Here is a 16,250-nt window from a genome sequence, read left to right on the forward strand (position 1 = left end):
TCATACATAGGTTCCAAAATCCCCTCAGGCCCTTTGTAGCTTCTGTTCAATACAGTTTTTATTTCCAAATGTCTGGATTTGATCTCTGCCTTCAGGGCATATTTCAGTCCTTCCTGAGAAGCCTCCAGACCATTTTAATTCCTCCTGGCCTGTTCTTAGTGCTTCTTGGATAGCTTTGATTTCTGTAAGCACCGCACTGACTTTTTCCATCTTTATTCAATGGGAACACCAGCTCACATTTTCTCTTCTTAGAAATTTAACCCTGTCTCTGATACCAGTATTGAACTTTGGCCAAGTGGTGGCAGAGTTCAGGGTCTTGCTGCAGTTTCTGTCATTGGAAAGAAAACAATGTCTCAGAGTCAGGTCCGGTGTAATTTGTTTTATTTACATGATGTACATGAGTCCTGTTACTCTGAAATCAACACGATCCATCTGCATACAGGCAACGCTGGAATCTTCAGCTCAGTCACCCTGGGCAGCCACCAGGAACAGCTGCCTCTAATGCTCTCCTCCAGGTTTCCAACCATCCTGCCAGCTGCCATGGACCCTTCCCCTCCTGGCTGCCCTTGAGCCCCACATTCAGCAGCCAGAAAAGAAGCACCAGTGTCACCCTCAGAAGTTTCATCACACTCCTGTCTGCTGACCTACTACTGCTCAGCAGATTCATCAGAAATATAATGCATGGAATCCATGTAACACAATGTTTTGGGATACATAGAGTAGAACAGACACTAGAGAACTCCAATTTCACTTGATTTGAAAGAAAGCATTTACTCAGTCACACTACGTGGAAAATGATTTTGTTCTGACTACACAGGCAGTTGAAGTTTTTTCAGTACTGGTTACAGACGTCACAAACATTTCCTAGAATAGCAGAAGCTTGACTTCAGTGCCTATTACTGGATAAGGGGTAAGTTGAGGACTTTTATAATGCCCCATTTTTCCAAATACATATCAAAGACAGTAACTTCTATAAATTAATTACTATCAACAGGGCTGGACTTATCCCTTACGCACCCCAGGCACAGCATCTTCAGCGCCCCCCCACAGCTAACCTTAGTGTTGCACACAGTTTTAGAGCGGTAAGACGTCCCTAACTGGAAATCTGGCCCTGACTGTCAAGTGTCTCCATTTTTTCCCAAATAGAGCTAAAATAGAAGTATTATAATTAAGCTAAAATTTAATTTTATGCTGAATGTTCCATAATGCAAGCAGCAAAACAGGCACCTACAACATCATTTTTTAAAAGGATTTTCTCCCTCCTCAACCCCATTTTAGATCCAAAGTCATGCTGGCCAGCTCCCACTACCACAGCACCCTGTGCACCACAGTGTGTGAAGTCATCAGAGCACGGTACCATCCTATGGGTGAAGAAAAGATCAGGCAGGTAGTGTAATACTACTGCACATGAACTGTGAGTTCAGGGAGTCAAGTGATCCTACTGGCTAGCTATGCCTAGTCACCATATAAATCCTAATAATAAAAACTTCACTGTCTCCCTCCTCCTTGGCCAGTCCAGATGGTTAAGGAAATCTCATTAGCGAAGGAAAGACACGAAGATGACAGAAGGCAAACAACCCAAAATGTGGCAGCTGAATGTTAGCATGTCTCCCCCTCCCTTTCAACAAACCAAGTTACATTCACAAAACAAAAGGAAACAAGGTTAAAATGAAGTTTATTAGTTTTTTGTTTTGTTTTTTAAGCTTTTTTTTTTTTATATAAAACTGTTTGTGAAACAGCTATTTTATTCCCATGGCAGAGTGACCCCTGAAAGATGCACTAACCCCTTCTTAAGGCCTTAACAAGAGAAAATTTGTTTGTTTTTTAAACTCAAATGTTTAAAAATTACACAATTTACAAAAAAATAACCATATGGTATAGGCTATTAAATTGACATTCTCCCTTCCGTCGGAAAAAACAACAAAACCCAGAAACAACCCACCCACACACTAAAGAAGGGTTAACTGAACTTTCCTGGACAATTTAAACACACATTGATTCCATCAACATTCAGACTTCCTGTTCAACTTCCCACCCTGGCAGACAAACCAACATCCTCCTCTAGCCTGCTTTCAAAAGAGACGGCAGCTTCTTGGAATGATTTAGGGGTGTTCATCATTACCATGAATGGCAGAAACACCCTCCCCACACCCACCATTCGGTGCAGACATCTATGGGGGTGGGGGGGGTGTATTTGTCTAGCAGCAGCTACCTTTTACTTCACAAGTCGCATGACCTAGGAGTCAGATGTTTTCAAGCTTCTATTGTTAATCAAAATAAATAGTGTTTCTTGAAAAGAAAATATTGTAAACTCGCTCCCCACACATACACATATGAACAACTCATTGCCTGCAGCCATCCAATCCCCCTTTCTATCCCACAGACGGTTCTGTAATGAAAGAGGATTTTAAAAAAAATTCTCTTTAAGTCTTGAGCTCTTCTTCCGGAAGCTGGGGGGAAGAGGAGGGAGACAAATCTGGTTAGTGGAATGCAAATTCCACTCCCTTTTCAACAAAAGAGGGATAGTTCAGGAGCCTCATTTGGATTCTGGACTTAATATTTACTGTAGTTAGAAGAAATTGTGAATTTATCTGTGTTTTTAATATTGAATCAAATGCATAAAAAGGGATAGTGCACCTTTCATTTAAAACAAAGTCTTCCAAGACTAAAAAATAGATCTTTATATATATATATATATTTTATCCCTCCCTCTTTAATTCCCCCCACCTGTTTCCTCTTTTTTCCCTCCCCTCCCCATTGTCACTATGGAGTTTGTGTCCATGGAAACAGCTGGTTCAGACTCCTTGGTCATATTCTGTGATGTCATCAGTCTTGAGTGTGATGTAAGAATTTATGAAGGAAGTGCTGGCATTGGCAGGCACATCAAGAGGGGGCATGGCTGCACAGTGGGAGAGATTTCATTCAGTCATGAATGTCCACTGCTTTTTATCTCAACAGCCTAACCTGCAAAACAAAGTGAACACAGCAATATTAGTATACTTAGGGTTACCCTTGTAACAGCCACCAGGACTTCACAGCAGCTTACCCAACAACCTGTCAGAGCAGTAATGCCAAGAGCTAAGTTCACAGAAGTATGATCGTGGTTATTTCTTTACAACACATTTTATGTGGTGAAAGGTATCGGATTAACAAGCCCTGGAGACTGTAATCTATTTAGCTACAGAAGGGGTACAGCATGGGCAGCCGCAGGAGCATACGTTTTCCCTACCATCACCAAGCCACAGACCTAATAACACAGAACCACTTCCTGCAGTGAGAAGATCATTAATCCTTAGTCTGTTTGCTGGAAACTAGCAACAAAGGGGCCCAATTAGGATCAGTTATGATGGTGGATCTGTGATGTGACACCTGCCCACTAGGAACTGGACTGAGACTCCAACACATTTCATACAGACAGATCACCAACCAGCCATCAGATAGTAACAACTTCCAACCAATACCAATCTGGGACTGTAATGGAACTGATGACTGAGTTAACAGGTTCCATATCCAGTTATTAATTGCCTGAAGTGACCAGTCCTCACTAGAGGGAGGATGAGCCACATTTTGTGTATAGTTTACATTTCCTTATGCTGTTTTCTTGTAGTAGGTTGCAGACTGCAGGGTTACGTAAGATTAATGTAAGGAACAGACATGGCATGTCTTCAGGCAAAACTTCAAACTCTGGAATGGCCAGTCCTTCTCTAGGATGTTTAGTATTTCAACTGTACAGATCAAGAAATCCCATGAGGAAAGATACAGAACTCCGGGAATTTAAGTATTGTTGAGACTGAGGTAGCTCAAAACAGGAGTCGAATTCTCCACAATTAAAGCCACACTTCCTGTTAATTTTTCTAGGAAACACCTCGCTCTCCCTTAACATGTTGCCACTGCTAAGAAACCTTAAAAGATTTAAATATCGTATTCCTTCCTGAGACCCAAGATTAAGTTATTCTGCAAGAACAGTCCTTTGCTGTAGCTCACGTAACACTCGTGTACCCTTTCATAAATGAGCTCAAGTCAAAAACAAAAACCACAATTTATGCTGAACGTATGTACTGCAGTTAATAGCATTACGGGTGCATGTGCAAAACACACCTACTACTGGCAGTTAGAATTCCAGCACGCCCTGCTGGCTGTGCTATGAAAAGATAAGCTACTCTGGGTGTCAGCACACAAACTAGATCCCATCCCAGCAAGCATACTACTTTACTGCTAAAATTTTCACATGCAGCAATACAAGGCTAAAAGCAAACAAAAAGACATGAGGCAAGTATGTAAAAAATAAACTACTATAAAGAGGTGATATCATTCAAGGAGAGAGGGAAATTCCTAGAAGTAACAGCTCAGGCAGCTAATCCTTGTTGGTATTCATTATTGTGCAACTGTAAGCCCTTATTGAAGGAGTAGCAAGTCCATGCTGCTGCCTCTGGCTTCTGTAGAACTGTGGCTTGCCCTTGCTTGGAAGCAATCCAGCGCATTAGGCACTGACTCAGGGAAGGAACAGGCTCACCATATATAAAGACACCCCCTGTTCCTGGAAAAAATCCAGAGCACCAGGCACACTCACCCACAGTCACTCGTATCTGGAATTGATACAAATGTTCTAGGGGCAAACTGGCTCAGGAAGAGAGGAGCAGCAAACAGACACACAACCCACTGCCATTCCTGAACTTGATCCAGAGCACTAGAGTGCAGGCCCCTTTTTCCCTTACTGGGATCAGAATGAAAGCAGCCAAAAACAAAGAAAAAAAACTCCAACCTCACCAACAGCCAATCCTTCTATTTTAGCAGACAACTTTACAGCCATTTCCTCCAAAAGCAGCAAAGGGACACACATCTGTCCCACTGTGGGAAGATAGTTTCCCTAAACTACCATGCATATCACAGTTATTCAAACTTACAAGAATAGCTTTGATTGGAGGGGAGGGAGTGCAGGGCCAAATTAGAGGAAAGGATCCATAAGACATTCTCTACTGAAAAAGGGTGGGGAGAGACACCAGTATCTCCAAATTAGAAGTATCTGGGAGAAGAGAAGAGGTGGGGAGAATGCAACACCCAGCTTCAGGCACAGCATTCATATACTCGTGGTTTTATCCCCCTTTCCTCTCTCCTGGGGGATTCTCAAATCCTTGTCATCGTTCTGAGGACGCCTTAACTCATACTACTCCATACTTTCACACTAGGCTTTTTATTCAGAGCTTATGGGCCAGATCCGTGGCTCCTTGTCTGGCCTCTACGCACCCCTCCTCCCGTGCAAACTGGCCCTAAAAATGGCTCAACAAAGCTGCTGGAAATTCTAGCGATGGAGGAGAATCCTCAGCAGGCATAATCAGCTCTGCAACACCCCGCTTTTCTCCCCCCTCCCATGCTCACATAAGGGAGCATCTTGGGGGTGGGAGGGAACGCGCTGAGGGAGCATCTAGCTCCAGTGACACCTGGCCAGTAGAACAGCTCTAGCAGGCAGTTACAAGCAAGCCGAGGTTTGAGGAGCATGGAAGCCGCTTTTACTTCTGCTAAGGGCTAAACTGGCTCCAAGGACTGAAGGAGCAAAAAGATGCTTTAAATCACCTCCCTCTTTTCCTTGGGGTCCTGTGCCTAGCACTGGCCAACCAGATTTGGTAGCCATATACAAGCCCTACTATATGGGTTAAAAGTAGAAGTTATTTAACAATTTTCACTAAGCTGTACAGGAGGGGGCTTGCATCATCAGGCTCTAGCCTTGTACCCTCCAGTTAGAGCTTCCTTGGCCTGAGAGGCAGGAATCTCAACTCACACCAAAACAGGAATAGCAGCAATGTACTATAAACCTTCCACTTCCCAAAACAAATACCCAACGTGGAGAGACTATTTATTGCCATTCCTCCAACCAAAATACCCATGAGGGTGGAAGAACTAACAAGCTCCAGAGAAGACAGTAGTGGGTAACAAGACCATGACCCACACATATATAAATGAGCGTACTGTGAGATGTAGACTGGGCCGCTTGGAGAGTCCCTGAAACCAGGCAACTAGCAAAGGCTGCAGCCCTATAACCAGAGTTCTGACCTGCACTGCATTATGCACTATCTTCTACATTAGAGCTACTTCAGGCTCTCTGGCCCAATGCACTGCCTATCAGGTGGTAGTTTGCAGGACAGGGGCTGCTGGCTGGTAGTGGAAGCAGCTGCTTCTCAAGCTGCAGCTCTGGACTCCCTGTTCCTCTACTCCCAGAAGCAAAGAGGCCTATGAGGGAAGGAGGGAAGCTGCCCATGAGTCGTCTGCAGTAGTCAGACAGGAGAGGCTGCTGCTGGGCTTACACAGGAGGGGGAGGAAAAATGAGCAAAAACAGCCCTGCAGCTTAAGAGCCTGATGTGGTCCCTGTTCCCCCCTGTGAATAATGTCTAGGGCTATGCTCCTTCCCAAAATCTAACACTGGCTCCTCCTGAGCAGCTTCAGTCTTTAGCTCACTGGCCTCTCTATACTCCTTGGAGGGAAGGGGTACGAGGGGGAGGGGAGAAAGAGAATCACCACCAACAGCAGCCCCTTGGGAGGGACAGAGGAGGATGGCAAATCAGCAGTGTGTGTGAATGAGCATGATTGGAATATGGGAGGCTACATACATTTGGGGGCCTCATTAATTGTATGGGGATGTTGCAAGAATTAATTTGGGAGCAGTCTGGGCAGGGATCACTCAGGCCCTCACCCTGGTGCCCCATAAAAAGCCTATGTAGAGAGCCCATTCCTGAATCCACCAGAAGCCTGGAAAGGGACCCCACATATACCTGACCCTAAAAGTGGAACACTTTTGTTTTGTTGTATGTCATACCACAAGCAACAGATACTTCTTGTTTATGGTGTGACATTCAACAAAACACCAGGGTCATTTGTCACACACTGTGGTGGCGTATTTTTCACATTGGCAGATTGGATGGTTGAGAGGCATGCCCACAACTTCCCATGGGGAGCAGAAGAATGTTGGGGGAGGGGAGAGGTAGAGGCAGAGTTGGAAAGGGAAAGAAGTTGTTAAAAGAACCGTTTTCCCCCTCTCTCTCACTCTAATCTTCCCCCTCACCTAACAGCGCTTGTCAAAAGCAAGGGCAAATGCCCTGGATTCACTGTTTCCTTATTGGAGGAACTTCTAGAAGGAGGGGAGGAACAAAATACAATGATTATTATTAATAATAATACTTTGAGCACCACAGCTGTACAAAGCACTTTATAAAGCTAAGACGACAGGTATCTGTCTCGTGGAACTTAAAACGGATCAAGCATAAAACTCAAAGTAGACTGCCCTGCGAGAGGGGATTAACATTGGAAAACTATGCCGTGACTTTCCTCTAAGAACACACAAGTCAAGCAACTTGAAATTGAAAAACCCACATGAAAAAAATTAAGGGCACATTAATGTTCACTGACTCCTTAAGTCTTATAAAACAAAGATCTAACAGTTATCAGGGTGGATAAAAATAATTTAAAAATAATTAAAAACAATTTTTTTTATTTAAATTAAATACAGGTTTGTTTTTTAAAATAAACATATTTAAAATTAAACTTGAAACTCACAACCTATATTAAGGCCTGGAACCAGACTTTGCCGTACTGCTAAACAACTTTTGAGAGCAGGAGCCACGTCTGCAGGTGTAGAGAATATCTTCCTCATTTCAGTTTATTCAACTAGTTCAATTCAATTACTAATTAATTCAAAGTTAAGAAATCAAGTCGGAATTGAAAAAGTAGGAAATACTGTCTTCCTCTTCCAATCTATGAATAAGAACTAGGTGTGAGAGGATGAAATCTCCTAGTTCTAAAATCTTTAATGGCATAGTGACCAGAAACAATCAGTTCAATCTACTTACTATAGACAACACTTCCCTTTAATAAATGTGACAGTTTTACTTCTAAAACATGTTTTAATAAACTTTTAGATGAACTTTTTTTCCTTAAGTATCAAGCACATTTAAGGTGGTTCTATTTAATACATTTAAAATGCTGTTTTAATTGAATTTTAATTTCCATCCAAATAGAGCTTAATACAAATAACAAGTAAAAAATTAATAAATAAGAAATGCATCAATCAATCATTTTCTATCATAAAATGTAAAAATTAAGAATTTCAATAAATGCAAGTTAAGCTATATAACCGCTTAAATAAATGTGTATAGATACAGTGTATCCACCTGGTTAGGAAAAAGAAGCACCAATTTTAATGTAACGATTATATAGTTGCAAATCAGCATGTTTTAATGGTTACCAGCCAGTGAGAATCAACCTCTCTTTAGCAAAAGAACTAAAAAGTACAAATGCAAAACAAAATTAAAATCTATTCTTTTAACCAAGGTTTCCTGGTTTATGATTTAAAATATGATTAAAATCAGTAATTTAAATGGCTTTTATTTAAACAGCCCACCCTGATTATCATAAAGAAGCCAGCTCCATGTCTGCTCAAGTTTACAGAGCTGTAAAAGACGCTAGCAATACACTCTGCTAGACCATTATCCAATTATTTCTCAACCACACCATCATTTACACTTTATGGAAAACAAAAATAAAGTTGAATTAAAAAAATCTTGATGAGCTTTACTATTTAGGAAAAATGGACAATAAATATTAATGGTTAATTTTGTCTAAATAGCTATTTTTCTTTAATGAAAGTCTCAGAATGTAAGAGTACTAAAAATCAAAGAAGAACTGAGCTAAACCAAGCCAACAGCCACATCACAGTCCTAATACCAAATACTAGCCGTTTTCTGCTGTTGCACATATAAAATAAAAAACAATTTATTAAGTCTCACTTCCTTCATATAAAATACCACAAAAAACACTTTGTAGTCACTTGACTAGAGAAATAAGGAAGGTTTTAAGGCAAGACTTAACAGGAAGCGGCTGGGAAGAGAAGCGAGTCAAGAAGGGGGAAACAGCTTTAGTTAGATAAGGCAGCAGAAGTAAAAAAGAGCAACTCTCATCTGCAGGATCAGGGAAAACGAACAGAGGCAAGCAAGACCAGGTAATGCAAACGAGCAAGGGAATGAGGTCAAGTGCCAACTCGAGGGTGACTGGGGACACCTGCTCCAACAGGACTCAGACTGCAAACTCATTTCATTTATGGCTTGTCTTCATGTATAGCGCTACAGTGGCGCAACTGCTAGCACTTTAGCAAAGAGGCTCCTACACCGAGAGGTAGGACCCTACTAAATTTACGGCCATGAAAAATGTATCACGGACCATGAAATCTGGTCTCCCTCTGTGAAATCTGGTCTTTTATGTGCTTTTACCCTATATTATACAGGGGGAGACCAGTGTTTCTCAAATTGGGGGTCCTGACCAAAAGGAAGTTGCAGGGGGGAGGCGTGTCGCAAAGTTATTTGTGGTGGTGGTGGTGGGGGGGTGTCACGGTATTGCCACCCTTACTTCTGTGCTGCCTTCAGAGCTGGGCAGCCAGAGAGCGGAAGCTGTTGGCTGGGGTCCCAGCTCTGAAGGCAACGCCCCACAGCAGTAGCACAGAAGTAAGGGTGGCAATACCATGCCATGTCACCCTTCCTTCTGCGCTCTGCCTTCAGAGCTGGGTGGCTGGAGAGAGGCGGCTGCTGACTGAGTGCCCAGCTCTGAAGGCAGCAGGGCAAAAATAAGGGTGACAACACCATACCATGCCATCTTTATTTCTGTGCTGCTGGTGGCAGCAGCTCTGCCTTCAGAGCTGGGCTCCCAGCCAGCAGCCGCCGCTCTCCGGCTGCCCAGCTCTGAAGGCAGCGCCACCACCAGCAGCGGTGCAGAAGTAAGGGTAACAGTACCACAACAATAACCCCCTACAATAACCTTGTGACCCCCCCCAGCTCCTTTTTGGGTCAGGACCCCTACAATTACAATATTGTGAAATTTCAAGTTTTAAATATCTGAAATAATGAAATTTACTATTTTAAAAATCCTTTGACTGTGAAATAGACCAAAATGGACCGTGAATTTCATAGGGCACTACCGATAGGAGAGCTTCTCCCACCAGCGCAGTTAATCCACATCCCCGAGACAATAGCTATAATTGGCAGGAGAAGCTCTCCCGTCAACACAGTGCTGGTTTACATGGGGGGTTAGGTTGGTATAACTACATCACTCAGGAGTGTGGATTTTTCACACCCCGAGCGACGTAGTTATATCGATAAAGGTCTGTGGTACAGATCTGGCCTTAGGTCACCAACTGCCATCAGATAGCAATGACTTTTGATTTTGGGTGTTCTGCATATTTATAGTGATCTGCAAGCTAACTAGATAACTAAATGGATATTCTGCAGAGCCAGGGTATGAGGAGATGCATTTCTCAATAGCTTTGCATTTTGGTAACCAACAATAGTAAGGAAGTAAATACAAGGATAAACGTTAGAGTCATGAGATTATGGCCACACAGATACAACTCTACCTACTTCAGCTCCAGTCTGGTTGGACAGGCAGGAGAAAGGGCTTTGGGGTGGGTGGGGGGAAGGGAGGGAGAGTGTAACAGGCCCCTAGTAAGAATCACCACTTGCACCAATTTGGGTAGAGGTATCCTGCATCCTAAAAGTGAGAGGCCTGCACGACTATAATCACTACACAATTATAATCATCTTGAAATATCAATGCAATTAAATTCTGACCTGGTAACATCCATGTTACAAAACTGCAAGGACAATAAGACTAGTTTATTCCAAAGTACAAAGTTTAAGAAGGTGGCAATCCTACATCTAAGTGAGGTGGTAGGGTTGTTTTTTGGTTTGTTTGTTGGTTTTTGGAAGTTCACTATTTAGGTTCCATAAAATTAAGGAAAAATTTCTGCCAGATTCTGATGCACATGGAAGAGAAAAGTACGAATGGACGTTTCTGGTACTGAATATGGGAGTTGGATGAAATCCAGCAACAGTAGAGGAGGTCAGTTATTAAGCTTTGCCCTTCACCTGTAAACAGAGGGAATTGCTAAAGAAATACAAAAATGAAACTGCTAGCCTGAACAAAATGGAGGGACAAAAATCAAAGCAATCCCAATCTCTGCGTGTGTACAAACTGCCCCAACTTCTCCCACAGAAGTGGAGAGAGGGCATGGGGGGAACTGGAAGTCCTCCCCCAACTCACCTGTGCTTGCTTTTATTTCCATTCCCAGGAGCACACTTCCCCCCTCACCCCCGCTCCGACTGCTCTGTGCTGAGACTGCCTTTCACCATCTTGTTCTGCAAGGAGGGAAGAGAGCAAGGAAGGAGGGGCTGATGAACGAAACCAGAAGGAGGAGGAGCAGGGAGGTATGAGCAAGAGACAGGGGAGGGAAAGAGAGGCACACAGAGAATGAAAGAGAGAAAGAAAAGTCAATACACTGGAATGAGTTATTCAGATTTTCAGACAGGATTTTCCCCATGACAAGAGTTGTCATTAAGCAAGAGTGGAGAGTTTGGTATTAAATTTAAAAAAAATATATACAGAATTTCACAAGAAAAAGCAAAACTTCTCAATAAAACCCTTTAAAGGTGACTTGCAAAGGATTTCTTAAACATTGGGCATGTGCCCTTTTACGGTCTATACAAGAGGCTTGAAAGTTCTCTTCCCCAACACTGTTACTCAACCCTAAAAATATAAGGAATGTTGAGCATGGCCATCCCTGGCTCTGCTGGAGCACCTACTGGATGGGTCAGAGGATTTATAAAGTTAGCTCTCAAACCTCAGTTAAAGAGATGGTGTGTCTGGTGTTAATTAGCTACTGAGGTTACACAGGCATTAACAAAAAGCAAAGAGCTTTAAACAGTCTAACTAAAAGTCCCTTCCTCTCTCAATTACTCAACTTTCACCCTTCTGGTTCTCGCAAAGTCACAGTTTAACTTTTTCTCCAGTGAGTCATTTTAACACAGTGGTTCTCAGCCTTTTCCACATCAAGACCCCTTTTTCCATATCAGGATCACCCTTCAACCATCTCTCGCTAGCCTCCCCACCCTCCCATTTACAATATTGGAAGGGTAAGGTGGTCATGACCCCCAGGCTGAGAAACCATGTATTTCTTCCCAGGAAGATTTGGAGCAAACTAATGCTGATCAGTGTTGGAGCAAACTAATGCTGATCAGTGAAGCATTCAGCAAGGGCAGAGCCACATTCAAGCAAGGAAAATCCTTCCATTCTCTCTTGAGCTCAAACAAGTGACTCAAAACCGTACCATGAATGAACTTCAGTGTGAAAGAGAAGCTGCAGATGACGAATGCCAATTTCTTCCCATAAAATAGGCAAAAGATCTGTACTGGGCTTAACGTTAGTAAATGTCACACTTTTACAACTTCATCACATACCTGTTTCAGTTCCACTGCCATCCCCTGTCCCTTCAAAGCTTACCAGGGAACTGAACTGTGTTCATATAGCTTATAAAACAGACTGCATTCTAGTCACAAGGCAGCTGTGTTTTAATGTTTTCCTATCAAAGTTTGGGGACCATCATTGCAAATACTAATACAGTAACTCCTCACTTAACGTTGAAGTTATGTTCCTGAAAAATGCGATTTTAAGCGAAACGATATTAAGCGAATCCAATTTTCCCATAAGAATTAATGTAAATAGGGGGGTTAGGTTCCAGGGAACTTTTTTTCACCAGACAAAAAAAAAGCACACACATATATATACACATACACAGTATAAGTTTTAAACAAACAATTTAATACTGTACACAGCAATGATGATTGTGAAGCTTGGTTGAGGTGGTGGAGTCAGAGGGTGGGATATTTCCCAGGGAATGCCTTATTGCTAAATGATGAACTAGAACTTGTCTGAGCCCTCAAGGGTTAACACGTTGTTAATGTAGCTTCATACTCTACAAGGCAGCACGAATGGAGGGAGGGGAGACAGCATGGCAGGCAGAGACAGAGACACACACCCTGTGTGTGAGAGAGAGATGCACATTGCCCCTTTAAGTACACTGAACCACTCTAAATAGACTGTCTTTTTAAGTAGACCAGGAAGTTGAGACAGCAGCTGCTGCCAGCATGCTCCCTCTGTCCTAAGCCCTGTCGTTTCCCCACCCTGCTCATGGAGATGTGGGGAGGGGGACACCCTGATATTAGCTTCCCTCTTCCGTCCCTACCCGCCACACCACCACCCTGCGCCGCCCAGCAAGCAGGAGGCTCCCGGGAGCAGCTCCAAGGCAGAGGGCAGGAGCAGCACATGGCAGTGGGGGGAGGGACAGCTGAACTGTCCGGCAATTCATAGCCTGCTGGGTGGCTGCCATGCACAGGGAACTTAGGGGAGCTGATATGGGAGTTGCCAGTCCACCCTGGTTTTAAGCCCCCACCAGCGAGCTCCAACAGGCTGCTCTTTCTGCAAGCAGTGGACAAAGCAGGCAGCTGCCAAACAACGTTATAAGGGAGCATTGCACAACTTCAAACAAGCATGTTTTCTAATTGATCAGCAACATAACAACAAAACATCGTTAACCGGGACGACTTTAAGTGAGAAGTTACTGTACAGCACTTCCAACTCAACCTATCTGCAAGAACTGAATGCTGGAAAACTTTAGAAGTTTATTTTATTTTAATTTTTTTAAACCTATAACACAGGGGTTCTCAACTTCATTGCACTGCAACCCCCTTCTGACAACAAAAATTACTACCTGACCCCAGGAGGGGGGACTGAAGCCTGAGCCAACTTGAGCCCTGCCACCCCAGTTCAGAGGGCGGGGAGGGGGAGGACACACAACAAGACAAAGCCCAAGCCCCACCGCCCCAGGTGGGGAGGCCAAAACCCAAGGGCTTCAGCACCAGGCAGGGGCTTGGTAACCTGAACCCTGCCGCCAAGGGGCTTTGGCTTTGGCCCAGGCTCCGGGTGGTGGGCTCGGGCTTTGGCTTCGGCCCTGGGTGGTGGAAGTTGGGCTTCAGGCCTAGGCCCCAGCAAGTCCGAGACAGCCCTGGTGACCCCATTAAAATGGGGTCATAACCCCCTTTTGGGTCCCAAACCATAGTTTGAGAATGGCTGCTATAACATGTCTTGTCAGTGGACAGCAAAACCAGGAAATCCTTGTGTTACAGATCCTTCACAATCACACTAGACAACTGTCAGGAAAAGACCACACCAGTTTCATCCAGCTGTTGGGGCAGTTTACACCTTTCAGTTACTGTTTCAGGTTGCCTGTAGATTCAGGCAGGCACTAGTGCATTGCTTTATGCTTGTTCCACATTTCTGAGGTTCTCTCTGCAACCATAAGGACTACATTTTTTTTTTTTTTTTAAATGAAAGGATGAGAAAAAGGGAGGCTGATCACTGCTTACAAATTGAGAACCAATGTCCTAGAGTCTTCCAGGCTAGACAGGATTTGAATTTCTAACGTAAAAAACAAACCACCACTATTTTTTAAGAAGTGTGAGGGTAAATACATAAAAATAGCTTGTTGTGGTAAAACCACTTGCTCAGTATACTTTTCTCCTTTACACAGATTTTCTTTCAGAACTACCTTGTAAAAATACCAGAAGCCACCAGATGTCAGTCTAATCCAAGGCACAGCAGAAGAGAGCTGCTGACAAGTACCTGAATGGAGTAACTGAAACCTGAATTCTCTGAAGCATTCTTGCAAGTGCTAAGGAGCAGAATCCCCCTCTCCCAAAATCTAAATTACAAGTGGTGCTGTCTATACTCTCATACAATTTAAATAGATTTCTATTAGCCACCAGAAACGCCATTCCTCCTGACATTTTCGATCTCCTAGTTATACAGGCGGATGCTTCAGTAACTTGTACTGAGGATGTGAGGGAAGTAGAATCAGCTGATTAACTGTACTCAACCTGGTAACTGCTGAACTATGACAAGCTGCTTCTATTTCTGGCAAGTCCTTGCTTCCCACAGCTGAGTGAATTTTTTTCCATGAGATGTTTTTCCTTCCTTCTTGCATTCCTGGTAAATCCCAGAAAGAACCTTCACCAAAAAGTTGCAGTACAGAACTCAAAAAGTAGTAGTGTATTGATTGTACCATAAAAGATAGGGAATTAGGCTGGGTTTCATATAGTCTCTCTGAAGGTCCAGACAGCAAATAGCAAAGACATACAGTAGGCTTCACATATCTTCTTAAGCAATCTGTATTCTTCTAGGTAGAAACTCATCCCCAAAAATGCATTCCCCATAGAACAACCCACCCACACGGCTTCATCTAAAAGCATCTCCTCCCTCTCAAACATGTTATCTGGGTATAAAATTACTTCACTAAAACAAATGTAGACAGAGCCCAGTGGAGGATAGCACTGAATGGACCTAGCAGGGAAGAGGTTTCCTCTTACCTTGTGCTTGGGGCACCTCACTGAGAAATTCTCTTCGTTTAGTAAACAATCTAGAGGAGAAGACAGACAGCAATTTGATTATTTTATTTATAAAAGTATACCTTGCATAATGTGTGTACACTCATCATACCTTTCAGATAGATGTATTCAGAGATCTCTTCTAGAATTACTAGAAGGGTTTTTTTTTTTTTTTGGAGGAAAGGGGTTTCAGGAATATTTTAGTAAATTAAGTTACCAAGAGACCTGAGTGATATTGTCCTTACTGCAATCAATATGCCAAGCCCAAATTTCCCCAAATGCCTCATTGCTGCGTAATGAGTAAAAGTCAGAGCAAACCCACAGATCTCTCCTGGCTTCATGGATTCTAACCCTTAGAAATACAAAGACAGGAAAGACCAGATACACTCATCTCATCTTAGCATATTATCCCTGCTTTATGTTTCAGAGGAAAGGGACTTCCCCTCATGTTTATCACAAAGTACCTGCAATATCAGGGGCAGAAAAAAATGTTAACATTTTTACCATAAATGTTAACATTGGAGCCAATTAATGCCAACTGTGGTAATTAGTGTTAAAGGTTAGGGACGCTGATCTCCACACTGGAATGGGAGAGACACCCTGAGCTCATTTCACAACAGCCACTGACTATTCATAAGATGGAAAAAACTTTTGCTTACTACCAACTTGGCCTGGGTTTTAACTGGTGACCTAAGGTAACACATTTAATTTCCCAGTCAAGTAGACTTTAAAAATCAGCTCCAAGAGGTAATTTTAGATAGCAAGACAACAATACATCAAGCTATGGTCAGTTCAAGGAGGAAGATGAAAAGGCAGCCACACACCTTGTTTGAGCAGGTTTTCCTGCATGGAAGAGTCAGGGAAAATGTACAACAAAGGATAATTTTAACAAGCAATTATGTTTATATCTCCTTGTACTTTGTCTCTCTCTCTGGTTTGTTACCCTTCACAAAGAATATTTGCAAGCAAAGAGGACTTTTGTCCCTTAAGAGTTCATCA

At 42.9% G+C, this 16,250-nt stretch overlaps 1 protein-coding gene across 2 annotated transcripts in view; it reads right to left on the minus strand.

Moving 5' to 3' along the window:
• Positions 1 to 1,658: 1,658 nt before the first annotated feature.
• Positions 1,659 to 16,250, minus strand: part of TCF20 (transcription factor 20) — a 103,657-nt gene continuing 89,065 nt past the window's right edge. Inside the window, exons 4-6 of one of the 2 annotated variants that reach the window (XM_077831064.1) lie at positions 15,234 to 15,283; positions 11,077 to 11,204; positions 1,659 to 2,964 (exon numbers count right to left, since the gene is read on the minus strand). In XM_077831064.1, coding sequence (XP_077687190.1) covers positions 11,121 to 11,204; positions 15,234 to 15,283 — 134 coding nt within the window. In that variant the 3' untranslated portion in view covers positions 1,659 to 2,964; positions 11,077 to 11,120. The remainder of the gene's footprint in view (positions 2,965 to 11,076; positions 11,205 to 15,233; positions 15,284 to 16,250) is intronic. The other variant, XM_077831071.1, reaches the window with a different exon arrangement.

This window comes from Eretmochelys imbricata, chromosome 1 (genome assembly GCF_965152235.1).
Source record: "Eretmochelys imbricata isolate rEreImb1 chromosome 1, rEreImb1.hap1, whole genome shotgun sequence".
Classification (NCBI taxonomy): Eukaryota; Metazoa; Chordata; order Testudines; family Cheloniidae; genus Eretmochelys; species Eretmochelys imbricata.